This window comes from Ambystoma mexicanum, chromosome 11 (genome assembly GCF_040938575.1).
Source record: "Ambystoma mexicanum isolate Mex_15411 chromosome 11, UKY_AmexF1_1, whole genome shotgun sequence".
Classification (NCBI taxonomy): domain Eukaryota; kingdom Metazoa; phylum Chordata; class Amphibia; order Caudata; family Ambystomatidae; genus Ambystoma; species Ambystoma mexicanum.
In genome coordinates, this window is record NC_090934.1 from 754,944,308 (window position 1) to 754,971,842 (window position 27,535).

At 44.9% G+C, this 27,535-nt stretch overlaps 2 protein-coding genes across 3 annotated transcripts in view; one reads left to right on the top strand and one right to left on the bottom strand.

Annotated features, from left to right (window-relative positions):
- Window positions 1–27,535, top strand: part of IRAG1 (inositol 1,4,5-triphosphate receptor associated 1) — a 1,278,759-nt gene that overhangs the window by 150,600 nt on the left and 1,100,624 nt on the right. The gene's annotated exons all lie outside the window — the stretch shown is intronic.
- LOC138503712 (uncharacterized) lies at window positions 15,639–24,898 on the bottom strand. The gene is made up of 8 exons (XM_069623651.1): window positions 24,540–24,898; window positions 19,300–19,504; window positions 18,152–19,017; window positions 17,755–17,835; window positions 17,542–17,680; window positions 17,042–17,223; window positions 16,251–16,497; window positions 15,639–15,866 (listed from the first exon to the last, which is right to left on the bottom strand). The coding sequence occupies exons 3-8, from the start codon at window positions 18,296–18,298 to the stop codon at window positions 15,727–15,729; spliced, it is 936 nt and encodes a 311-aa protein (XP_069479752.1). The 5' UTR covers window positions 18,299–19,017; window positions 19,300–19,504; window positions 24,540–24,898; the 3' UTR covers window positions 15,639–15,726.

The following is a 27,535-nucleotide window of genomic DNA, read 5'->3' on the forward strand; positions in this document are numbered from 1 at the left end:
GCCCTACTGGAGAATTTTGTGTTTACGTGCACGGTTTTTATGTTTGGATTGGATGTGATTGTCCTAGTGTTTTGGTATGTCTCCCCAACAACATACCCCTTCAAAAAAATGGAACCACGCATTCTGCAGTCATCGCTATAAAAATAAATAACACCAACACAGAGGGGCGGGGGAGGGAGGTCCCGAAAAATGTATTTTTTGCTCATGGGGGCCTTTGCATAAAAGGTTTGAAGACCACTGCCCTAGACGCTCACACTACCACACAAAATCTCACCACCTGTCACACATCCCCCTCACCCACAGCCAGACAAACCAAACACATTACAGACATAGCCTTAGCACCACTCACAACACTCCCCCACATACACATCCCTCCATCCTATTCCACCAATACACCATCATCACACAGGCACTTGGCAAAATGTCACCCTTCAAATTACAAAAAACCCACAACAACCACCACAAACCATAATTCAACAGTTCCCTGCTCTCTAACAATCAGGAAGCCACATGCCTAGAAATAGCCCGTCAAAATAACCCATGCCCCTCAACCAGGACATCACTTAGACACTGCTGCAACAAATAGAAAAGAGTCATACGCAGTGACAAAGCCACCCATTACTTCCAGGAGCTCCAATCTGCTACCAGTCGTACCTAGAAACTATTCAACATCGTCAAGTCCCTTTCTATACCAGCATCCACACCTTCAGCACCCCCATTCACTGCAGTATGCAACTCCCTCATGAACTACTTCAACTCCAAAATACACATCAGGACAGCCCTCCCCTCAGCTCCCCCACCTACACCCCCAAACTTTCCAACATATGGGACACCTTCCACCCCATCGACACAGACACCCTCATCACCCTCACTGCCAAAACAAAACCTGCACACTTCCTGGATGATGCATGCCAACCTCAAGCTGCATCCAATTGCATCACCACCCTAGCTCCCCACTGGCTCAACATAATCAACTACTGTCTCTCACATGGTACTATCCTCACTGCGCTCAAAACGGGACAAATCTCACCCCTCCTCGAAAAACCATCTCTCAACCCCACACTCCCTGAAAACTACTGCCCCATTACGATTGTACCATAGTTCGCCAGAATCATGGAATACTGTGAAACAACCCAACTGCAACAACTCATCACCACAAATATCCTACTCAGCCACTTCCAATCTGCATTTTGGCCTGGACACAGCACTGAGACCACTGCTCTTCACATCCTTGATGACCTCCACACCATCACAGACATGGGACACAAAGCACTACTCATACTCCTTGACCTCTCTGCAGCCTTCGATGCCATCAACCACACCATTCTACTAGACATCCTAGCCCACAGATGCATCTCTCTGGCACTGTACTTGACTGGTTCACCTCCTTTCTCACAAACAGGACACACGCTGTCTCCATCCCCCCTTATTGATCAGACCCCACCCCTGTGAAGTATGAGGTCCCGCAAGACTCCCCCTAACCTCTGCTCCTCTTCAACCTATATATTGAATCCCTTTGAAAGACCCTTAGCTAACACAATGTTAATTTCCACCAATAGATGTCATCCCCTTCACAACTACACACCCTCAAAACCTGTCTCTCCATGATCATCAACTGGATGGCCACCCACTTCCTCAAACTCAACCCTTCCAAAACAGAATACCTCCTCATCTGCCCCCAATACACAAACCAGAACTCATACATGGATTCAAGAACTCGCCATGGACAACCCATACATATCCCATTCCACACCTGTTAAATCCCTTGGCTTCACCATCGACCCCCGCCTTTCCTTCGCCCATCACATAGCCGCTGCCACCAAAACATGCAATCTACAACTACATCTCCTAATCTTCCTATCCTTTCCTGAAAAATGTTTGTAACTTCTTTTTTCAACTCCCAGCTTTTCAATATTTTAATCATTTAGGGCGCTCTGAGACCCTCTGGGTAGGGTACAGCAAAAACAAAGGTTCAAATAGATAAATGAATAAACGCAAACTGAATTTTGGAGTGAATCATCAAACCAGCATTTTTAGTATTGCTTTCACTTTTGTTAGTCATTTGCATCTACCAGAGTTGTTTTTCTATGAGACACACCACACATGTTTTCTGAACTCTCAGGAGACATATTCCCAAGTGCGGGGACATCTTCCAAAACATAATAACTGAATATCAGCAAGGTGTTGTACATGCCCACTGCAGGGTATACTCATGGGTGTGTGTGTATGTGTCTGCTACTCACACCCAGCGTTTTTAGGATAGCATCAGCTCTTCAGAAAAAAGGCAGGCTATTTTGAGGAACATATGGAGAATATTGTCACTTCAGCTGCTCTAGGTGTGGAGACTGGTGCAATACTTTTCTGTGGTTGACCACAGTAGCATTGGCCATTGAATTTAACATGAGCCCGTACTTACGAGATGCATGAGGGGGACCTGCAGCAAACCTCACCTACGTGTTATGATAAGCTCCTGTTGAAGGAGGAAGTCTTTGTGTCATCCAATTCTCAGTGATGATTGTTATCCAGGGTTTTAGTCCCCAAAGAATGGTCGAAAGCCAAACCATCCCAGCTGCCATCTGTGCATTCTACTCATCCACCCAATGCCACTGAATCCTTCTTAGAAACCATGCAATAGTGCCACACTGTCGAAAGCCATATATATGCGTTTTCTTGCCCTGATCAATCCTCTTGAGGCACTCTCACCACTGCCCTCCACGCTTCCTCTCGAGGAAGATCAGTGGATCATCTCGTGCCCTGAGGTGCTCCTCATTTTTGTTGGCTGACCACAGCACTTTAAGTGACTCTGCCACTTTATAAACTATCTAGACCTTGCCATTCTCTCTGCAGCTATGCTCATGAGTCTATTATCAATTGCAATCTCATTCCCATTCTGAGTCTCAGGATTAGACACCAATGGACCCCCACCCATTTTTCATTGAAAATGAAGGGGGGTGGATGTCAATGTTTTTGTTCTCACTTGACTGGTGAAGGCCTGGCTGTGACCGTAAGGATCAATTGTGCATTCTGACCCACCCATCCATTCACTAGCAATCTTAATCAGTAGCTATTTTGATCCCTTCAGGAAAGACACAATTATAATGTCTTATGGATTGCGTCATGCAGATGGGCAAATAGCTACTTTTGGGAAGGAGTCCTTAACAGCTGGCATTTTTGCAATAGACATGGTGGGATTTTCGTGGAGTGGATGAACTTGCAGAGAAGTAGTTGCTTCAAGCAAGTTGTTTCTAAGTTGCACGTTCACTCAAATGCATTGTTAACATTTTTGGGGAAGCACGTATTCCCATAAACATGTCATTGGCACAGTTTCAGCATTTTTGATTAATTTCCTGTTATTTTGCTTAGTCACAAAAAAAGCGCTATCCCTGCACTGGAAGCCACTGTACATAATTCCCTCCACTGCCTCCAGAAGCTTATTATTAGTTTTTGCTCTTAGGTGGCGCTGAAAGCACTACCTTTAAGCCAAAACTATTGACATTAAAATAAGAGCTTTAACATAAGAGCTTCAAATAGCAGCTTTGAATGAGGATCTCTAATGCGTTTCAATGCAGATGGCAAATAAGGATGGATTTGTGTTGTTTGGCTATGTGTCCCACTCATTTCACGGCCATCTCTAAGTCAAATCTATATGATTTTACGCCCATTCCCACCCATCACTCCCCCAACCACACCCCTTTTTGCACTCTTTGCCTACAAAGTAATATTGTGTGTTAATTTGTCAGCCATTTTTACTTACAAAATGGTGGCCGCCATATGTTAAGAAAAAGTAATTTGACTTTTTTGATGCTTTAAGAATATTTACTACAGCTTTGATGTTATGTTACACATTTTAATTTATTTTGCATTAAAAATAAACAAGTGACTGTTAAAGATACTTTTTTTCCTTAATATCGCTGAAAATGTCCTTGTATTTGCCTGTGGGTGTGGGTTTCTAGTGTTGTCCGATGTAAGCAGTACCTGATTGGCTGTGCAGTATGTTGTGATGACAGTAGGATGTGATTGGCTGTAGAGTATGTGCTTTTTCCCCCAGGGAAGCAATTTTATTTCCGCATTGGAAGAGAGGTAAGGCTGTGCCCATGTCCCGGCGCATGCTTTCCCTGCTTCTTTTCTACTTCCTGTGCTAGTAAATAAACTTGGAAATGTAGACTTGCAGCAGCAGGGTATGATGGTCACATGCTGGAACACAGCTCACTAGCTTGAAAATAAAGAGGATTTTAAAGTATGAACTTAATAGTTGAAATGCCTCCGTAATAGCACTTTGTCTGCCCCTATGATCCCAATTACCTTTCATTCATATGTTTCCTGCATCCCGCAGCAATCCGCTCCTTGCTCAGCAGAGTGAAGGGCTGCCCGGGACCCGGAACCTTGCACCAATTACAGGACCAACGATAAGAGATTTACGAGTAATCATTCCACATTGTCCAGTGGGGAACATAACCCGTGTTCCCGGGACACAGTGCTAGAGACACACACAAACACAAATGCGTGCACACCCGCAATTACCCAAAGGTGTTTCGGTTTCATCATTTCGAATCAGTATTGCCGTAGCACTGGGAATTGCTATATATTCTGAAGGCAATTTATGTCAGAGTCTTCCAATCCAGATGGTATTTTCACATTTCTTTAGCACATACTCGACCACTCACGTCTCTGCGATACGGTGGCCTTGATATCAAAATCTTTGCAAAAAGAAAATGAAAAGATGGTGGCACAAAACTTCTAAATGCCTGCTCTCCTGATTCAAAATAAACTCTTGCAAGGGACGGGGCGTGAGTTACTGCATTGCAATGGTCTATGCGCTCTGGGCAGCCATCGGGCCTACGTAATTTCTATTGATTTCTGTTTCAATGAGTGACACACGGCGAAAAAAACAATCATTTGGGATTTTTAAGCAGGATTTTGGGGAAATTGTGCCTCATCTTTGAAAATGAGAACTTTTTTGTGGTGGGTGCAAAATTGCTATATACTGTATAATCTGCATAATATGAACATAGCCCGCGCCAGCTCTGCATTGAAAACTACACTCACTTTTCATGTTCTGCTTCTTTGGATGTTTCAAAATAATTGCCTTTGAAGTTGTGCCAACCCTGGAAGCCACCTGCTGGATGCCAAATACAAAGGCTCTCTGCATTCCTCACCTGCCTCTAATGGCCTGGCAATTCCCTGGCTTTCCTTACAGTAGTGCTGCTTGTAGCCAGTGAGTAGTGTAGTAGCCAGTGCTCACTATTGCCATTTTCTATCTGCATCAAAGCCACATAGTCTCTTCTTTCCTTTCTATGGCAGACATTTTTTTTGTTTACTTTTTTAATGGGCGCCATGGAAAGAGAGAAGGGACTACATGTAGTGCCTTCTCCCGTTTCCACGGCAGCCGTTTTTTTGTTGACTTTTTACATTTTTTTAAATGGCCACCATGGAAAGGGAAAACTGACTTTGTTTTACCTTCCCGGGGGCCATTTTTTAACATTTTTTTTCTCAAAAAAATAGTTTTAGTTCCCCGGATTTATAGGCCGGAGTACTCATAGCAATAGGCCCCTCGCAGGTGGGCTATTACCACTTCAGATAATGCCCCGGGGACTATTGCTTAATTATCAACCTTTTCAACAATGAAGTTGCTAATAAACACTTGAGCGTGCCTGCAGCCCACTGTGTGTACACCTGAAGGTGCCTGCAGCCCATACTCTGCTCTCTGCCTCTGCTTGCCTTTATCTGTGTGTCTTGTGCATATGTATTTGCATTGTCTATTCTCTGTGGTAGATGCTAGCCAAGCCGGGCTTTCACTTTACACTCTGGGACTTGTAGTCCTAGATTTCCCCATTATAAATGCCCCAATAAAAACAGGAATGGGCTAGTGTCTCCCGAATGGATGGATAATCTTGGCATGTGCACTGTGCTGTGCTCGCCTCCAAGCTCCTTTCTTTATTGTGTTCAGGTTGAAAGGAATGGGGCCCGTCGTTTACGGTAGCAACATGCTTACATGCCAACATTATCTATTCCATTCGGGAGACACTAGTCCAGTGGTGGTTTTAACTGTGCATGCTGGGACTTTTATAACGGGGAATTCCAGGACTACAAGTCCCAGAATGCAAATAGAAAACAAGGGCAGAATGGACTGGATAATGATGGGCACGTATGGACTTGTGAGAATCATCCTAGCATACTAGCTTGCATATATGCCAACATTATCCACGGCATTTGTGACACAGTAATACAGTCCTGTTTTTGATTTTCCCGTCTGGGGGCCTCATTACGAGGGTTTAATGGCACCGGTAATGGTGCCGGTAAACCCATTTTGCCCTATTATGAGGTTCCCTTGCAGGACCCGCGCAGATCTTCTGGTCAGACCAGACGTCCTTTGCAGGTCCCCAAAGGGGACCAGGGAGCTAATAAAGGCCCATTAATAATGGACCCGTTATTAGCTCCCTGGTCCCCTTGCAGGACCGTTATTAGCTCCCTCCACATTCCCATTGAGCCCTATGGGGGCTCGAATGGGAATGGGGATGGGTATTTTGAATGAGGAATTACCGGGTCCTCCAAGGTTGGAATGGCCCGGTAATTCCTCGTTCAAGGAACCTGGACCCAGACTCCGAGTTTGGAGGCAGCCATGGCGCTAATAGCAACTCCTCGTTCAAGGAACCTGGACCCAGACCCCGAGTTTGGAGGCAGCCATGGCGCTAATAGCAACATGGCTACCTCCAAACTCGTAATGAGGCCCTGGGACTTTTAGTCCTGAATTTACCGACTAAAAACCAAGGACTACTGGTCCCAGAAGGCAAAGTTAAAACAAGACTGGATAAGTGTCTCCCGAATGGAATGGATAATATCAGCATGTAGGCATTGTGTGCCCCTCCCGTTGGTCTCCATTAATCCTCGGACTTGGTGTTCAAGCCAGTTCCGCATGCCTGTGCTTTCTTCTTTCTCGCTGCCTCCGTCGCCTTGCGTTGTTCATAGGGTAGGAGGGTTGTGTGTTGGCCTCTTACGCCTCACGTTATCCACTCTGTAGGTGTGTCACTTGTGGCTTTGATTGTTTTTTTCTAAGCACAACAGCAGTCACGTCATATGCGTGGGTCGTATGCATATAAAGTTACTTCTATTTCTTCCGAGCCAAAGGGACTGCGCACACACTCTTCTCCTGGAACAACACTGTAAATGAGAGTGCTCTTTCAAATTCGGAATACCGTACATGACCGACATTTGCGTTCTCATTTTTACTTTTGCTTTTTAGGTGGCGCTAAAGCATCACCTTTAAGCTGAAACTATTGCATTAGTGTACAGCTAAGGAGAAATGACGTATGAGGAGGGGCACAGAGGTTGTAGGTGTTGTGCAGTTATTTGCCAATGTATCTACTGCCCATAGCCATGCTAATCCCTGTGGGCATTCCCTCCCAGTTCATCTTCCTACCCGCCTAAAACACATCCTCCTGGGATCTCTTTGAGCTACAGTTTTCAAGCCTTACCGTCAAACTTTGCACTCAAACACGCTACTGGCATAGCCAAAATATCTTAACCAGGTCTGCTTTCCGGCACTTATTTATTAATACTCAATGTGCCCCATTACGACCTTGCCGGTCCGGAAAGAACGGTGGTGGTAAAACTGCTGCCACTGTTCTTTCCGGACCGGTTGATTAAGAGTACTGCAGGCGGGAGGTGTCACTCCCGCCAGGTCTGACCTGGCGGGTTTAAAACCACCCGCCTGCAGGCCTGTCATAGACGGAGCCAGTGTTTCCATGGTCCCCATCCCCATGGAGTCCTATGGGACTTCATGGTTATGGGGATTTAACGATTTCCGCCTACGGAATTACTGGGTCACCGGAGTTGTAATGCCCCGGTGATTCCGGCAATCAATACGAGTCTGCCGGTAACCTGCCGGAATTTCAGGCACGATTACCGCCGGACTCGTAATGAAGCCCAATGTCTTTCAGTGAAGTCCAGTTGAAAACAAGCATTGGCAAAGCCAGCAGTTTTGGCTTCTGTATACATAGTAGGTATTTGGCAGGCCCTGCTTCTATATGTCCAGGTGCTCACACCATTTTGCAGCTGCTATAATAAATGGGCAGTTAATAGCACTATGGCAGTGCCTGGCAAATGCCTTTCCCAAAACGGTTGGCATTGTCAATGCTTGTTTTGCTAAAGGTACTATGACTTGAACTCCTCCTTGAAAGCAAAAGTCAAAACATACAAACAAAACATTTACAGTTTTGCTGATCTTTTGTTCAACATTTCTGTGTGTGGTAATGAATCTTTTATTTGTATAGATAACTTTTCTATTTCTTCTTAAGGTAAAACACAAACACATCCAATCGTGTCCCCCTACAATATCTTCCTAGAACAATTTAAACTTTGACCCAAATAGAAAAAGAAAGAAATTGAAATTGTTACAACTTTTTTTATTTTGTACATTTACAATTGATGGAATTTTATATTTTTAGTTTGGTTTTAGTTTCAATATCTGGATTTTTGATGTATTAACAGTAATTTTGAAAATAAACTGACAACTCTGCTTTCCTCTTTGCCCCACAGTCCAATCTCATATTTAAACTCGTACACTCTGTTCAAATGTGCCCTTTTTTGTTACTGACCCATTATCCCTTTCAAGTCTAGTCAGGTCACTTATCCATAAAATGCTACCAGATTCTCCCGGTCTGTACTGTGTTTTCCAGCTTATCTGGTCTGGCCACCTGTCCACGCACCAGGCAGAGTCGTCCATGCTGGTGGGGAATGTGTGGAACCTGTCAATTACAGAACTGGGTCGTGGGGGGCACTGGAGGTGGTGTTTTAGAGCAGAAGTGGTGGATATGTATTAATGCTATTTTTCAGTTGGTGGACAGAGCACAAAAGGGCCCACAATGGGATCCAGGGACAAGATGACAGCGCTGAGTCGGATCAAAATTAGATGGAACTTAACCTCTTCTTCAATGCTCTGGGCAACTTCAATGAAGGGGAAGGGAGGCGGAAATAACATGCCTCATAGATCCCTCTGCCAACATGCCACGCTGTTAAGCAGGGGCATGGCGCCCAAAGAGTGAGGGTTGAAAGGCTTTCCTTCTTTACTGCCAACCTGCTCTCCCCACGTTCCATTGTTTTTGGATCTGCAAATAAAATGCCCTCAGACGCCTTAAAAGAATCCACATTAACCTTGTTCCCATGATGGGCAGCACTCTTCTTACCCTGTCAGATGTCCCGCAGGACCCCCATGCATGTACAGGTCCCACCTTAGGAATGGCGCCTCCTACCTCTGACCCCCGAACCCCCATCACCTGGCTGTGATGGCTGTTGGTGGCTCAGAGATTCCTTCATCTTCACATCCTCTTAATCATCATCATCATCTCCACAACACCCACACTCGCCACCACCAGCCCCACCATCCACATTTCTGAGCTGAATCCCTGCCCAAAAGAACTCAATGCATTTGCTTTGTCGAACCCATGAACTGGAAAGAAGGAGCACGGCATGGTAAGACCCAACACCCTCATTCTGTGTTTCACAGATCCGCAACATAACTAAGCCAAACAGCTGTAGCTGTGCACTTGCTATAACCACACTTTCTGCCCACAGTTATGTGTGCTTCTGCATATTCACAGTGATATCCATATTGCCAAAGCCATGCTGAAACACTGCACAACTGCGGCTGCAAGGGCGGCATGTGAGCATACTGCATGCAAGGTAAATTGGGCACACGCTCATCCTGACCAGTGAACAAACAAGGCAAGTCTGAGAGGATATGATATGATATGATATGGCATTATTAGCGCGCCTGTACACAAGAGTTTCTAGGTGCTACAAGACAAGAAGGGGGAAACAGAAATTTTGCACCACCTGGAAACCACTTGGCTGACCTCTATCATAGAGCAAAATAGCCACAAAACAATTCACCACTGCACCATTTAGGAAGCTTTAGTCCACTATGTTGATGTCAGACAAATCACATTCTATTTGCCGCAGCGCAGCAGAGGAAGAAGGAGGATCGACTAGTTGCTTAGGGAAAAGCCCAGCAGAGGCGTACAGGAACACGTGTGCACCGAGAAAGCTTGTCACGTACCAACATCTCAGAGCAGGAAATCCTGGAGAACCACTGGCTTGATATTGATTTGTGGATGACATCCAAGTTGACCTAGAGCCCAATATCAATATCCATACTGCCATCCAAGCCCTGCTAAAAAAATTATAACCATATTGGATGCAAACCTTTTAGGACTGCTCCCAAACACGTTCTGGAAGCAGATGGCGTCAGATGTAGTCTGACACAAAATTGTCAAAATACCAACACACAGTCAAAAGTGTCAAAGGGAAGATGTATGTCTTTGGTCCTTTCATGAATGTTTTCAGCACAATTGACTACAAGCCTTAGTTCCTTATCCCACCAGTATCCAGGGTGCCTGTGTACCACCTGTGACGAAGCCCATGCTGGAGGTTGGGTGGTAGGACTTGGGCGACCCTCAAACCAGATGCTACTACCCGCTCTCTGATGCAGACCCTAGAGGAGCTCCACGGACGTTCCCCCAGGCTCCCCATTCCAATACCAGCCTGAGTATAAACGATGACTGTAATAACCTAGGCAGATGCCCAAAGCCCGACTTCGCAACATTTCCCCTGTCTGCTAGGCAAGAGGAGGGGTAAAAGAAGCAAGTGGTCCAAAAGACGGCTAAGGGATGAACCAGAACCCACACAAGTCCTCAAAGTCCCTAACCAAGTTTCCTTGGTACACAGGGTGGGGTAAGGGTTAACCTCTGGCCCTAATGAGCAAGGATGGAAATCCTTAACTGGCCCCCCCTGGTCGAAATATCCCTTGAACTACCGAGAGCCCCTCATTTGGTTATATAAAGCCACTATATTCACAGTCAGCATATTGGCGTCATACAAGGTGAAAGGTATGATGCTTAAAGTATAAGTGAGTGGCGAATCTAGAAAAAAGCAAGTTGTTGACAAAACAAAATAGATTAGTGTTTGTTGGTACATACAGCACACTGTGGATGAAGGTGAAAACCATTAGCAGCAAGCACTGGAAAATACACAACAGTGGGGGGAGCCATATGGCAACCCCACTTTTGCAGTCAAACGTTGTAGAGTGATACAAGGTAAACTATACCAAGTGATATTAGACAAGTTACACAGATGGAGGGTAACACTCACACTCTTACAGGGATGTGGTGTATTCCACCTGTACGTGGACACCACCCTGTTGCACATGCACGGTGTGCAAATAACAAAAAGTACATGTGGTGGGCACAGGATAACCAAACGTCTGGGCAAAGACAGGATTTACCAATTACAATAGTACCATGGTTAGTTATGGTATCTGGAACACATGTAGAAAATTATATATTGGAAAAACCAAAAGAAAAAGATGAAACACAGTTGGAGGGGCATTGCAGATGGATACGCAACAAGGTTATCATGCCACCTCCAGTCCTTATTATGTTGAGAAACAGAACACACATAAGGATATAGAAAGCACCATCCTCCAAAAACACAGCATTGGGACACAGTTAGAGCAGGGTCCATATTAACACATATGGAAACGAGAGTCCCACAAAACCGGGGAAAAGATGATAGTGTTATGGTCCACGATCCTAATTCAGTCTGCTCCACTCCTCTTTGAGTCACACTAGGACTCTAATAGTCCTACCCCAGGACCATCTGATGCAGATGACAAGCATTCGCCTGGAATGGCCCTGGCTAACACTGCTGGTTCCTCTCCTTTGAGGACACTAAGTTGCGCCCTGTTGAATACACGTTCCCTCAACACGCATGCCCTAGATATTCATGAATATGTCCTGGAACCAGACTTAGATCTGCTGTGCCTAATGGAAACGTGGATTACTGATGCCAGCGGTCCTATGATTTCATGAGCCACTCCAGAAGGATGCGCTATTACCTGTCCCAATGGGGCCGAAGGTCATGGGGCGAGTAGCAATCATCGCTAAGAACCATCTACTATTTTTCCAGATACCCACTGAATGCATCCATTGTGAAATTCTGCATTTTAAAATGACTCCAACTGCTTGTAGTTGTGACAACTTTATATTAGACTGCAGCCCTCCTGTTGACATGCCAAGTTTAATTGATGAACGTATACAAATTCTTGGCGGTATAAATGGCCCAAACTGCTCTACCCTGCTGGTTGGGGACTTCAATTGGTGGTATAACAACAGTGCAGATAAGCCACTTCTTTAGAAATGGCCCTAAACTATATGGACTATTTTGTTCTTAACAGCGACCCTACTATAGACAAAGGAAATATACTCGACTGGGTAGTTGCTAGAAATGTAACTGGACAAATTAGCAACACCACGCCCTGCATTTGGTCGGACCACTATGCAATAGTTTTTCCAAATCTACCAACAGAATCGACCTTTGCAAAAGCTGCAGGTGACACAAAGCGACGCTGTACACATTGTTAAAGGAAAAACCAGGAGAGAGCATATCAATACTAGTCAACAAGATCTGCATTGGCTCGCAGTCCCTGCACGTGTACAATTCAAGGCTGCTTTGCTTGTTCACCGATGCTTATATGATATTATACCAGCCGATCTTAAAAGCATGGTGTCATCATATGATCCTATACGAATGCTCCGTTCATCCACACGAGCGCTGGTCAACAACCCAAGTTTCCAGTTGGCTAACGGCCTTGGAAGGTCATATCCGGTCGCTTCAGCCAGGCTCTGGAACTCCTAGATCTGAGACAACAAAAGGACTACAAAGAGTAAAGCTCTTCTGTATTTACTCTGTCTAGTTGAACGTTCTGTCCCGTCTCTTTGTTGTATCCTTTTGTTTATGTCCTGGTGCCCCAATGCCTGCGGGCTCTCGGTTCCCTATAAATAAATAAATAAATACATATTCTTTACCCACTGATATGAGAGAGGGCTTAATGAAAACATGTAGTGGAATGTATGGAGACCCAATATCTAAAAATCGGCTTCATTTTATTGACATGATTAAGAGCTTAAGATCAGATAAGAGGCATACTCCTGCTTACATGCACCCAGTGATGTTAAAAGACATCCCATTTGAAGTGAGGCTCAGTCAAACATAGTAGTTTGTTCACTCATTGGCAAATAGAAAATGCCATGAAATAACATCATGAACACCACCTGGGCTTCTTCCATTTCTTGTGTACATGTGAGCCTCATGGAGCAGACAGATCCCATGTTGCATGATAAATTCTCATCACTGAAGAATTGTAACATATGCACATTCTCAAATTGATTAATAGGTGTCATTTTTATAGACCATTTTGAGCAACAGGACACACCTAAGAATAACTGTTGGCAACACATCGGAATATTGAAACAAGTATTTATAAACGTTGTTTTTTCTGTTTTGAGGTTAAGCTGGCTAAAATACAAAAGAGGGACACTGTTCAACATACCTAAACTCGTGAGCATGGTTAGGGGGCTAGATATATATACATGAAGGTGCTTATTGCTGTGTACTTCAGTCCCCAAATATTTCTGTCCAGAGTCAGGCTTTTTGTGTCTGATTGCATGTTGTCTTGGAATCTATGTGATTACTGCTCGTCCTGATGTTTCGCAAACAAAAAAGCCGAATACGAAAATGACGACTACGAAAATGGAGGTGTGCACTGATCAAAAAGATCACACTCTGCCTCATTCCCTTTACCCGCAACCCATGTACCCATACCTACCTCTTGGCGTCTCACTCACCTTCATATCTGTGCCTCGCCTTGCCATTCTCCATGCAACGTCAGTTCCCTATCCCTAATGCGGGTTGAAACCTCCGCCGCAGGCTCCTTTTTACATTGTTTTCCCTAAATCTTAATTTCCCGCCCAGATCCATGTATTGGAAGTGGGGGACACCCCCACAACTGCCGAAGCCAGGGGCATTGCTAGGTCTTGGAAAGATCTGGGGCTGCGCTAATGTCGGGACTGTGGGGACTCGGGCTAGCTAGCCTTTCGGTTGTAGCCCCTGAGCTTCTAACCGGGATTACAACTAAAAGACCCGGAGCTATAGCCCTCTCAGCGCCCCCTAGAAATGCCTCTGGCCGAACCCATTATACATTAAAGGAGAGTGGGACATCCCTGCAACCCCCGCTCCCCTTGTCTGGCGCCTTGAAACACCTGTGTATAGGCGCGTTATAAATGCCATATCATATCATGTCATTATCGGATTCAGTATTTTCTTTACTGCCGAATGCGCCGTAAAAGTGCACTCAGCATTTCTTTTTTGCTTTTTTCGTTTGATAGCTTGTCTTGTAGGTCCCATGTTGTTAAGATAAATGTGTCGATAGCATAGATAGCCTCGAAGGTTTTACATCAAGATCACTAAAATAATGTATATGAAGATACGCGGAATGTAGTATTCTAGGTCTGATGGGCATGAGACAAATTAAGGCAATCTACCATTGTCATCTTTAGTGCCTTGTTATATAGACCAACATATGATGCAGACGACTGAGCCATACCTGTCTAAAATAATGACTTTGAGAATAACCTTTTTGAAATAATTAGCAACGGCTTTGTTAACCCCAGTCAAAAAGGAAGATCATCCTGGAATCATTCTGGAGTCATCCGATGACTCCATTCTAGAGTCATCCATGGATAGTTCAGGAAGATCATCCAAAGTATTCACACAGGCCAAAATATTTAATGAGATGATGACTCTAGAGTTATCACAGAAACTACTCCAGGATGAGTTTGGATTACTTCCAGTGATGATCTTGGATTACTCCAGGATGACTCCATGACAACTTCAGGATGAGTGGGGATTACTCTAGGATGACTCCATGACAACTTCAGGATGAGTTGGATTACTCCAGGATGACTTCGGATTACTCTAGGATGACTCCATGACAACTTCAGGATGACTCCACGACAACTTCAGGATGACTCCACGACAACTTCAGGATGAGTTTGGATTACTCTAGGATGACTCCACGACAACTCCAAGACAACTTCAGGATGAGTTTGGATTACTCTAGGATGACTCTACGACAACTCCAGGATGACTCCACGACAACTTCAGGATGAGTTTGGATTACTCTAGGATGACCCATGACAACTCCAGGATGACTTCATGATAACATTAGGATGGGTTTTAAATTGTAAATGATTATTGCAGACCACTCCAGGGTGAGTTTAAATGATTTCAAGATGGTTCCAAAAGATTTAGGAAAAGGGGTTGGATTACCACAGGAGGTATCCCTTTTGAGTAACATTGGTGGCATTACTTTACAATGACTCTAGTTAGACTTCTGGATAGTGTACTGGAAAAAGAAAATCTTGCAGCTGTCACTTTTCATCTTTGCTAGAGCACCCGTTAACCAAGTTTGCCGATTTAGTGCACACAACTACAACCCCCATATCACAAACCAACTCCCCCATTTCAATTCTCACCTCTAGACAACATGGCCTCACACCCCATAAAAGTCCGACAGTTCCAAAGCACTACACCAAAATACACACTTCCAGCTACCTAAACAGCATCTGTTAAAGGTCTACCAGCATGACAGACTTCCGCCAGTCACTTCACCCAATAACCCTAAGAGCAGCTAATTATTACCGAGTTCATATTGTGATAGTAAAATTCTGCAGCTATAAATTGTTGATATTTTAATATTGTATTGCTCTGGCTATAAGATATCTTCAATCAAACATAGGCTCAGAAAGTGTACAACTTTTTTTATTCAACAAATTCAGTTTAACGGCATAGCTCCATAAGAATAAATAGGTTTACAAAAATACAAACAAACAATCATTGATCCTGCATTTCAAAAGGTGGAGTCTTTTTTAGGCCTCTTCTGGCATTGCAAATTTTGGTAGCAAGCTTCCTCCTTATTACTCGGCAGTCCATAGTAGGCCAGCTGTTAGCCTTGCAGACAGATCTCAAAAATTCTACAAAAAAAAAAAAATAAAAAGGATATATGAATAAAAATGGACACCCGAATAGGCACTGTTAAATTCCTTATTGCAGAAAACATACCAGATTAACTAAATGTTAAAATGTCAACTTACAATTGCGTCACTACATTTAAATGCATTTGTACACAAAGGATGAAACAGGCTTAAAAGATAGATTTGAACTGAAAATGAATAATGGTTTTCGGTGGCTGCAGAAGATTTATGGTCTTTAGTGGAGCAATATTGATTTATATCACACAGTTAGAAATAGAATGCATAAGTGGAAATGTACAGTTTTCAAAACCAATACAACTAATACGTCAAAGTGATGATTAAGCATTCGCTTCGGAAAAAGAATGAGACTTTTCAATGACCTACCGTGCAAAGCATCAACCTTTTCTACATCAAGGACATCACTCCCAGCTCTGGCTGTTGTTACTCCTTTAGCAGAAGCAAACTCATTCTGGGAAAAGAGAAGCTCGCTGACCCCATTCAAAAGGAAGCTTGCACCATCTCGAGCAGCTTTAGCCCCCTCCAAAAGTCTGTAGAGCTCTCGCTTTGGCACAATTATACCTCTAAATCTGGTGGGGTCATTGGCATCCGTAACCAGCTGTTGCATATCAGCCTGGAAATATAGCACAATATATAATTGTAACACAAATCATCATGACATGCAAGTACACATTGTATTATAAGCAATGATGTGTACAAAACATGGTGAGGTGAATTTCCTGCATAGGAAATGTGACCCCTAAACAGTTGGATTGATATAAATCCTAACATTTGTACTTAATCAAGGACACCTTCAGCTGCCTTCTAGGCTTGCACTTTGGCCGCCATGGCACAATATGAATTAATAACTGTACGAGAACAACGTTTCACTGCTAGGATACATTATATATTATATATGGCGTGGTTGCTGGTGAATAGCAGGAGAGTAGATGCACAAAATATAGTGTGTCTGCACACATTTCAAATACAGCCATGCCTACAACTATGGTGCAAATATCCATCATCTAGGTGATATTTTTTAAGCTATAAATGAAAAAATGGGCCTGGCCAGAATCTATGCAGAATATTGCTTCTTAATTTATTTGCACACAAAGATTTGGTTATACACTAAGATTAAGGAATAGAAACAGGTTATAAAAGAGATGAAAAAGTATCACCTTCTGTTGTGTGGATGATCTAGTGTCCATTTCAAACAACTTCTCTGCTGATTCCGGGAATGCTGCTGATTCCGGGAATGCTGCTGATTCCGGGAATGAATTGGTCCTGGTCTGAGCTGCCAGTGATGCCTGCAAATGATGCATTGCCAACTTACTGTGTCTTTGCGTGGCTTGTAACTGTTCTACAATAAAATAAATTTTAAAAAACAGTTAAAAGGCATGTACTCTTTGTCATCACAAACTAAAACAGTGGATGAGGGGTGAATGGGCCAACATCAGCATTATTACTCAAAGTTACAAATATTGCGAACAGTGTTACACAGATGAATGAAATCTGGGATGGAAAGTGGAAGGTAGAGCTGTAATTTAGCCCAGTCCACCTTCCCTCCAAGCTGTTTTCGCTGATTCAACCTCTGATGTACTGTTAGGAGGCGCTAGCCTTATCGATTGGTTACTAGATATTGGGTTACTAGATATTGGTCAATGACTGGACTAGTTACCTTTTAAGCAATGGTTCTCTGCACGTAGAGATCTTATTTCTGCCAGTAATTGGGCTGTATCTTCAGTGTGAGCATTAGGACAATCCGATGAATAAGAATTATTTTCATTCACTAAAGACAACGAATTATACACCATTTCCTTGGGGATAAAAAAAAAAACAAAATTGTAGCATTGACAACTGGGCTATTAAAGAAAATATTGTAGGTGTATACCCTAGTGTCAAAAGGTTGCATTTCTCCATTTCCAAAGTCCATTGATTCATCAGGATGTTGCAGGTCAGACAAAAATGAAGCCTGAAAAGTAAAGCATTGCCAAATAAACAAGCTATGTATGATCTGCTTCGAACAAACATTGTCTTGACATCATTTATTCATGCTACAAATCAATACCAGTAGTATTTTAAAGTGTTATTGTTTATCTTCAAAGTTGTTAGTCTGTGTACTATATGGAGACAAAGAAACCAATAGCCTAAGATGTGGATCATTATTAGCACAGGAATGAGTTAAGACATATGTAAATTCAGTGGACTGACTAATAAGTCAAGGTCACATTGCTAATGTGTGGGGAGTTTCATAGGAGTCAACTATTGCATGCATAATGTTTACTTACATGTGGGCTTTCATCCGCACAAACAATAGGGCCGGCATCTTGGGGTGCATGCTGTACATCCACATCAATCCTGGATACATTGTAGTTAGGGTTTTTTAGAGGAGTTGAAACAGCTTGTTTCGGGCAGGTAAACAGTATTTTCTGCATTTTCCCTTCACATGGTGATACACTGCTTTTTCGGTCACTAGTGGGGACTGACACAGCAGCCAAACTCTGTTTTGAGGATGTTCCCAATTCCGCTGTTTTTAAAGACTGTAGTCTGAATGATTGAGCAGGTTTGTGTGCACGTGTGGGTGTCAACTCGCTGTCTAAACAGGCATGACTGTCATTCTGCAACAAGGACACACTATTTAGAAGACGTGGGGATAGAGTTAAGCATGTCAAACTAGATCTATCCGACAAAATATTTGTAGCCGACAATTCACTGTTATTTGATAGTCCATTTAGTGGTTGTTGCGCAGCGTCTTTATATTATCCAGGTGAAGCAACAGAGGTGGGCTCTGAGGAAGGAATGAAAGAATGAAGAACACTAGCCATCCCTGCCAAAAGATTTAGGTTCTCCAGTTTTTGTGACTGTAGTTGTGAACAGGCCTTACTAAGTTTGGGAGCAGTCACTTTCCTCCCATCAGCTTTTACTAAATAATTCTCTTTGTTTTCTTTTGTTTTTTTCACTGGATGTTCTTCTTGCAGTTCACGCAACACTCTTTTAAATTTTCCAGCACTTCCCCGATTGCCCGAATCCACCAGTAGCTCCTTTTCCTCTTCTGCCTTCCTTTTTAAGGCCTGAATCAGTCCCTCTGCATCACCGCAATAGTCTTTAATTATTTCTTCAAATGTTTTTTGTGTCTTGATACACTGTTTCTTGACTGCAGGTATGAAAAAGGCAAGTTAAAACCTCAAGCGAAAATTTCAAAATGTGACTATCTACACAACCAAAGTGTCGGAACCATGTTGTGCATCTATACTTTATACATTAGATTTACTCTAGAGGAAGTAGAGATGCTGTGAAAGAGTGGTGGGCATTGTGCAGCACTCATCTGTATGTTAGAAAAAAAGGGGATGCCTCACTGTAGGGACGTTAGATGTACCCTCCTCCCGAAACATCAAATGGAGGGAAACAGAGGGAAAAACATATATACTTTGCTTACCTGCCGATTGGAAAAGCACTACCGCTTTGAAATCCCTTTCTTCACGTATTTCTTTTCCACTTTCATCAAGACCCTCTACCAGCCATTTACAAATCACTTCACCAGGAATTGCCAATGGCTCAAATTCCCCATCCTTTCGAATACAGAGAGAGTTGTCGCAATCAAAGAAAAGCACATTAAAGAGGGCCATGGTTTGAATTATTACCTAAAAGACGAAAAATAAATACATTTAGTGTGCTCAAAGTATTTTTGTGAAACTATTCTGTACAGGATCATTAATTTATGGTCCCCTTACTGTGGACATGTTCCTGCCTGAAGTGTCCCCATTTGTGATTGAAGCTAGTATCCTAACATGCAGCACCTGAATGACCCGCTGTGTCCTCATTGCAACATGACTTGCATTGGAACCACCATCATTAACTTTACAAATACGTTCTTGCCATTTTTTACACTATCCTGCATTTAGCCCATCTCTGTTAGTGAGCCAGATCCTGCATTTAGCCCATCTCTGTTAGTGAGCCAGATCCTGCATTTAGCCCATCACTGTTAGTGAGCCAGATCCTGCATTTAGCCCATCACTGTTAGTGAGCCAGATCCTGCATTTAGCACATCTGGGTTAGGAAGCCAGATCTTACATTCAGCCCATATGTGCTAGTGAGCTATTTCTCACTAGAGGGAACACATTACCCCTGGAGGCACCATATGGGACTCATTTAGTCAGGACAGCGCAGGTTTCAAAGGTGCTGCCGCTAAATAACCCTGCTAAAAACTCACCCTTCTGCATACACCTTCTCAAACACTGAATATTCAGATTCAACTGTAAGAATTACTGGTGTCCACTTAATGAGATTCTGCACTTTACTTTGTCTACTGTAGCTGAGAATGGCCTATGAATGGTATATGAAGTAACACCTGCAATCTAAAGACCACATATCCCCACATAATTCCATGACCTCACAACCTACATGCCCAACACCACATGGCAGCTACCAACCGAAAAAAACACCTATGCTCGGCGAACAGTGTTCCTGAGTTTAACCACAGCAAGTAAGGCCAGCACACAGGTGTGAGAACAGAGAGTAAGCTCACCTCTAAAATAGATTTGGAGTACTTTCAAGAAGGGAGACCTTCGACCAGAAGAGCAGCACATAATGGAAGGAGAAACTATGGACGCAAAGTAGCATGTGGAAAGAAAGCATCAAGAAGTATTAGGCCACACGGTGGGGTGGAGAGAAAGTGTAACAGTGATGTGTGTGTGAAAGGTTAAGAATGAGAGGCATGGCCAGATGGGGTTCTAGGAAGGAGTGTGACAGCATGTAGGGTTGAGCGAGAGACCTGTGCATACTAGGAGCGGCAATTAAAACTCTGCTCTATTCCAGCAACATAATTGCATGAACATGAACAGGTAGCCAATCCCAGTGTTTGGTTTCCGCATTGTAAACACATTCCTGGATCGCTCTCCCAGGCCTGCCTTTAATCTGTCCCCGCCCCGGAAAGCTCTGAGGGGGGTGGGGGGGCAGGGACCCCAGCCCCCGGGATGAGTTGAGATTATCGCCAGCAGCAACGTGAGAGAAATCATGGCTTATTACCACCCTCCTGTCACGCCATGGCATATGAGCAGGCCCTGGGCTAGGAAGCAGGGTCCAAGCAGCACTGGAGAGTCCATTCAGGTCAGAGACAAGAGAGGAGGAGTGTCAGAGTAGGGCTAGGAAAGCAGGGTCCAAAAAAAGTAGGGTCCTGAGGATTCGAGCAGGACAGAGACAAGAGGATCTGTGCATGTATGGAGCAAGAGCGTGAGAGCAGGGTTGACAAAGGGGGTGTAGCACGAGTTGTAAAACATGCATTGGCAATGCCAACAGTTTTGCCTTTTGTGTAGTAAGGCACTTGCAGTCTCTTCCGTAGTGGTATTAACTGACCATTGATAGTAACATGTGCAAAATGGTGTGAGTGGCTGGGCATCTAATAGCAATACCTGGCAGAGGCCTAATCCTTACACAAAAGCCCAAAGTGTTGGCTTTGCCAATGTTTGTTTATAATAGGAGTTCAGTGAAGGACACGCACAGTGCTTTTAAATCAGGTGGCTGAAGGCAGACCTGGTTAAGGGGGGTTTGCAAATCCAACTAAGTCATTAACTCCCAGAAGACTGCTTTGAAAAAACACTGGCAGGCACCTTGACTGCAAAGTTTGATGGTAAGGCTTGATCAAAGCGAACGCAAGAGAGTTCCCATGGGGTGGTGTTTTGGGCTGGGAGGGGCAGGAACTGGGTGGGAATGACCATAGGGTTTAGCATGGCCATGCGTAGCCAATGGGTGGGCAAATAACCAAACACCTACAGGCTGTGTGTCCCTCCTCATATGCCACTTCTCCCTATCTGTGCTCTAATGTAATAGTTTTAGTTCATAGATGGTGCTAAAGCGCCACCTAATAGCCCAAAAAAAAAAGTGTGGGACTCATTAACATATACAATGGGAAGTGATGTCCCAGGAGGTTAATATATCAAAATTACACCCATGCACTCTGGGGGCCACTGGACAGTCCAGCATTCGCTCCCAAATGGTACTGTTGCTGACATGTTTCCCCCTAGGATTCACGGAATCCTTCACCCACAAGATCATGCATTTTCCCAGACAAGCCTCGTTGCGCTCTCAGGGGAATTATAAGCAGTGCTGGTCATTGGGCCGGCTCTCGCCGGATCCGAGATCCGGCACCAGATGTGAAGCCGGATCTCGTGATCCGGCCAGAGTCAGCCACCCAAACACCAAACCCATGCTGTCCAGCTGGGTTTTGAGGAAAGAATTTTTTTTTTTTTTTTAAATAACTCCCGCAATGCCATGGTGTAGGGGGGCGGAGCAGCTCATTGCCGCCATGAGCGCTCTTCTGGCTTTGCCCCCCTACGTATACACAACAGCAGGACACCATAACAGGCCTTCTTAAGGAAGGCTGTCCTGCACTATCACTACGAGTTCTTCATGCAGGCACCATAGCCGAGCCCGCGAAGGTGGGGGCTGTGCTGCTTGGAGCAGTCTGCTCCGAGCAGCCCAGCCCCCACCCTCGTGGGCCCGGCAGATCTGCCCTGTGCGACAGTGCACACAGACAGGGCCGGCCTTAGCACCCGCAGCGCCCTGGGCGAAACAAAATTTGGCACCCCCCCACCCCCAAAAAAGAATACACACGCCAATCTTGAAACACCTAGGCAACACAAACACCACACCATCCACACACATTAAAAGCAAAGGCCCCTACACAACATGCCACACACCATCCACATGCATGCAGTCACCATCCACACACATTAAAAGCAAAGGCTACACAAAATGCTCACACCATCCACATGCATGCACTCTCCATCCACTAACATTAAAAGCAAAGCCCCCTACACAACATGCGCACACCATCCACATGCATGCAGTCACCATCCACACACATTAAAAGCAAAGGCCCCTACACAACATGCGCCCACCATCCACATGCATACAGTCACCATCCACACACATTAAAAGCAAAGGCCCCTGCACAACATGCGCACACCATCCACATGCATGCAGTCACCATCCACTAAAATTAAAAGCAAAGCCCCCTACACAACATGCGCCCACCATCCACATGCATACAGTCACCATCCACACACATTAAAAGCAAAGGCCCCTGCACAACATGCGCACACCATCCACATGCATGCAGTCACCATCCACACACATTAAAAGCAAAGGCCCCTACACAACATGCGCACACCATCCACATACATACATTAAAAGAAAAGCCCCCTAACACACGCACATCATCCCCACACATACATTAAAAGAAAAGCCCCCTACACAACGCACGCACATCATCCACACACATACATTAAAAGAAAATCCCCTACACAACACACGCAAATCATCCACACAAATACATAAAAAGAAAAGCCCCCTACACAACGCACGCATATCATCCACACACATACATTAAAAGAAAAGCCCCCTACACAACGCACGCACATCATCCACACACATACATTAAAAGAAAATCCCCTACACAACGCACGCATATCATCCACACACATACATTAAAAGAAAAGCCCCCTACACAACGCACGCATATCATCCACACACATACATTAAAAGAAAAGCCCCCTACACAACACACGCACATCTTCCACACACATACATTAAAAGAAGCTCGTGCTCGCACAGGGCTTTGCTTTTAATGCAAAATGCAGGGTTCCTATGTCTTTATTTTAAAATGAAACCGCTCCAGAACGGTTTCATTTTAAAATAGTGTAGGATCAAACTTGCACTTTCAGTTCACTGCACGTTTCCCCAAACAGCAGGCACATGTGTTTTGGGGTTTGTACTGTGCGTGGGGGGGGTTGCGGGGGGCTTGTGGGGTGAAGGAAAATTGGGTGCACCAGCACCATGGAAGTAGTTTAAAGTGGAATTGATATATAGCTTGAAAAAGAAGTAGCATGAAAGAAATGCTGGTGAAATTCCCAACCTTCCTCTCAAAATACATTACATAGATATTCAAATAAACAACATTTTAAATGGATTGGGGGGGAAACTTTGGGATAAATGCTGGACATTAAAATCAACGCATGTAGCATTTAAAATGGATTGAAAGAGAATGTTCCCTGGCTTCAACGACCTCCATAAATAAATCACTCCCTCACGCCCTAAGAGCCATTTGCCAAAGCAAAACGGTCAGGGACCCATCTTAGACCCGCGATCCCCATGCTGGGGGTCCACTGAGCACCACCAGGCCTGGAGTGCCCCAGATCCCATCTGCCTATCTCCTTAGCAACTGCCGCTGTGCAGGAATTCAGGACCGAAATTACAGATGGAAAAATGCTGCTATGCAGGGCCCAGCCAAGTGCATTCTCCCAATACATGCAAGCCCACAGGCCTGCATGGGCGCCCCTCATCCTGGCCATTTTACTTTGAGAATGTATCCATACACCATGCACCTAACAAGGCGCTTCGTTCACTTTCACATAATAGGAAGCAGAAAAATACATTGCAATTAAAATACATCAACAATATGCTACAAATAAAATGCGTGTATAATTTCAGATGAAAATTGCCACCCCCAGCCAGCATTACCACGTTGCTTAATCCTTGAGGTGTGTCGGTTTCACAGCACCCCTAACTTTGGCAATACAGTACGTGCTAAAAAGTGCCATATAGCTCGATCCTCGATCGAGTCCATGGCGGCCATATGCCATGCATTGTGGCTACTTCTATTTGGGAGGATGTACTTACCAGGACAAAGAGGAAACAGCCACGAGGACGACGACGACGAAGACGAAGATCCAGATGCTGCAGAATTCCAAAACCGAAAGAACAAACAAAGCCACCAGCAGCTAAATATACCTGCCGGTGCACGGCATGGAGTCCTCCTTCCTCCATGATTGTCTTCATCAGCTACATCATCACAGTGCGTCATACGTAAAAAAAAACGTCCCCACGTCATGACGCCTTAAGGCATTTCAAAAAAGTGTCGGCAAACTTTTAAACAAACACACAATACTCTCGGGTATCATATGGACTTTATCTATGTGCTAAGGAAAGCAACATAAGGCCTTCCTTCACCAGATGCTCCTTTTCAGTTTCCAGCCAGCTTATCAGGTGAGTGTGCATCCTCCAGCTCTGTTTCTATGCATTTTGTACGCGATTGAAAAATTCTGTTATTTGCTGCAGCAACTTGATCAGGCAGCTGCGTTTGGCTTTTTTGGGGGGGTTCATGTTTTTTTTTAATGCAGGATATATTTAAATCAAATGTGGCTTAATTGGCAATATCGGATCCCTGCTGGAACTTGTAGGGTGCATGATCTTTATCATTCATGCCACCTGCCCATTATGCTGTCACCAATCAACCTCACACAAACGTTATCTCTATGGTACATGCTGGGAATGTTACATGCCGAATGGTATGTAAATGTGTGTTTACACTGTACCATCATGTAGTAGTGTATTTATTTAGTTTATATGTAATGCGCTGGGACAGCGCACAAGGGCATGGAAGGGTGCTGGGTGCCGGCCCTTGCCACAATGGGGATTTTGAGAGTGCTGGGTGCCTGTTTTTGACTGGGATGGCAAAGGATTCTCACCCAGGGGGTGCATGCTATGTTTAGGCCTCATGGCTTCCATTTTAGCCCAAAATAGTCTCAAGCTTTACCCTTGCCACAATGGGGATTTTGAGGGTGCTGTGTGCCTGTTTTTGACTGGGATGGCAAAGGATTCTCACCCAGGGGGTGCATGCTATGTTTGGGCCTCATGGCTTCCATTTTAGCCCAACATAGTCTCAAGCTTGACCCTTGGCACAATGGGGATTTTGAGGGTGCTGGGTGCCTGCTTTTGACTGGGATGGCAAAGGGTTCTCACCCAGGGGGTGCATGCTATGTTTAGGCCTCATGGCTTCCATTTTAGCCCAACATAGTCTCAAGCGTTCCCCTTGCCACGATGGGGATTTTGAGGGTGCTGGGTGCCTGCTTTTGACTGGGATGGCAAAGGGTTCTCACCCAGGGGGTGCATGCTATGTTTAAGCCTCATGGCTTCCATTTTAGCCCAACATAGTCTCAAGCGTTCCCCTTGCCACGATGGGGATTTTGAGGGTGCTGGGTGCCTGTTTTTGACTGGGATGGCAAAGGATTCTCACCCAGGGGGTGCATGCTATGTTTGGGCCTCATGGCTTCGATTTTAGCCCAACATAGTCTCAAGCTTGACCCTTGGCACAATGGGGATTTTTAGGGTGCTGGGTGCCTGCTTTTGACTGGGATGGCAAAGGGTTCTCACCCAGGGGGTGCATGCTATGTTTAGGCCTCATGGCTTCCATTTTAGCCCAACATAGTCCCAAGCGTTCCCCTTGCCACGATGGGGATTTTGAGGGTGCTGGGTGCCTGTTTTTCACTGGGATGGCAAAGGATTCTCACCCAGGGGGTGCATGCTATGTTTAGGCCTCATGACTTCCATTTTAGCCCAACATAGTCTCAAGCGTTCCCCTTGCCACGATGGGGATTTTGAGGGTGCTGGGTGCCTGCTTTTGACTGGGATGGCAAAGGGTTCTCACCCAGGGGGTGCATGCTATGTTTAGGCCTCATGGCTTCCATTTTAGCCCAACATAGTCTCAAGCGTTCCCCTTGCCACGATGGGGATTTTGAGGGTGCTGGGTGCCTGTTTTTGACTGGGATGGCAAAGGATTCTCACCCAGGGGGTGCATGCTATGTTTGGGCCTCATGGCTTCCATTTTAGCCCAACATAGTCTCAAGCTTGACCCTTGGCACAATGGGGATTTTGAGGGTGCTGGGTGCCTGCTTTTGACTGGGATGGCAAAGGGTTCTCACCCAGGGGGTGCATGCTATGTTTAGGCCTCATGGCTTCCATTTTAGCCCAACATAGTCTCAAGCGTTCCCCTTGCCACGATGGGGATTTTGAGGGTGCTGGGTGCCTGCTTTTGACTGGGATGGCAAAGGGTTCTCACCCAGGGGGTGCATGCTATGTTTAGGCCTCATGGCTTCCATTTTAGCCCAACATAGTCTCAAGCGTTCCCCTTGCCACGATGGGGATTTTGAGGGTGCTGGGTGCCTGTTTTTGACTGGGATGGCAAAGGATTCTCACCCAGGGGGTGCATGCTATGTTTGGGCCTCATGGCTTCCATTTTAGCCCAACATAGTCTCAAGCTTGACCCTTGGCACAATGGGGATTTTGAGGGTGCTGGGTGCCTGCTTTTGACTGGGATGGCAAAGGGTTCTCACCCAGGGGGTGCATGCTATGTTTAGGCCTCATGGCTTCCATTTTGGCCCAACATAGTCTCACGCTTTACCCTTGCCACAATGGGGATTTTGAGGGTGCTGGGTGCCTGCTTTTGACTGGGATGGCAAAGGGTTCTCACCCAGGGGGTGCATGCTATGTTTAGGCCTCATGGCTTCCATTTTAGCCCAACATAGTTTCAAGCTTTACCCTTGCCACAATGGGGATTTTGAGGGTGCTGGGTGCCTGCTTTTGACTGGGATGGCAAAGGGTTCTCACCCAGGGGGTGCATGCTATGTTTAGGCCTCATGGCTTCTATTTTGTCCCAACATAGTCTCAAGCTTTACCCTTGCCACAATGGGGATTTTGAGGGTGCTGGGTGCTTGTTTTTGACTGGGATGCCAAAGGATTCTCACCCAGGGGGTGCATGCTATGTTTAGGCCTCATGGCTTCCATTTTAGCCCAACATTTTAGACGGCTAAAAATGCACCTTGGTATCCATGAATACG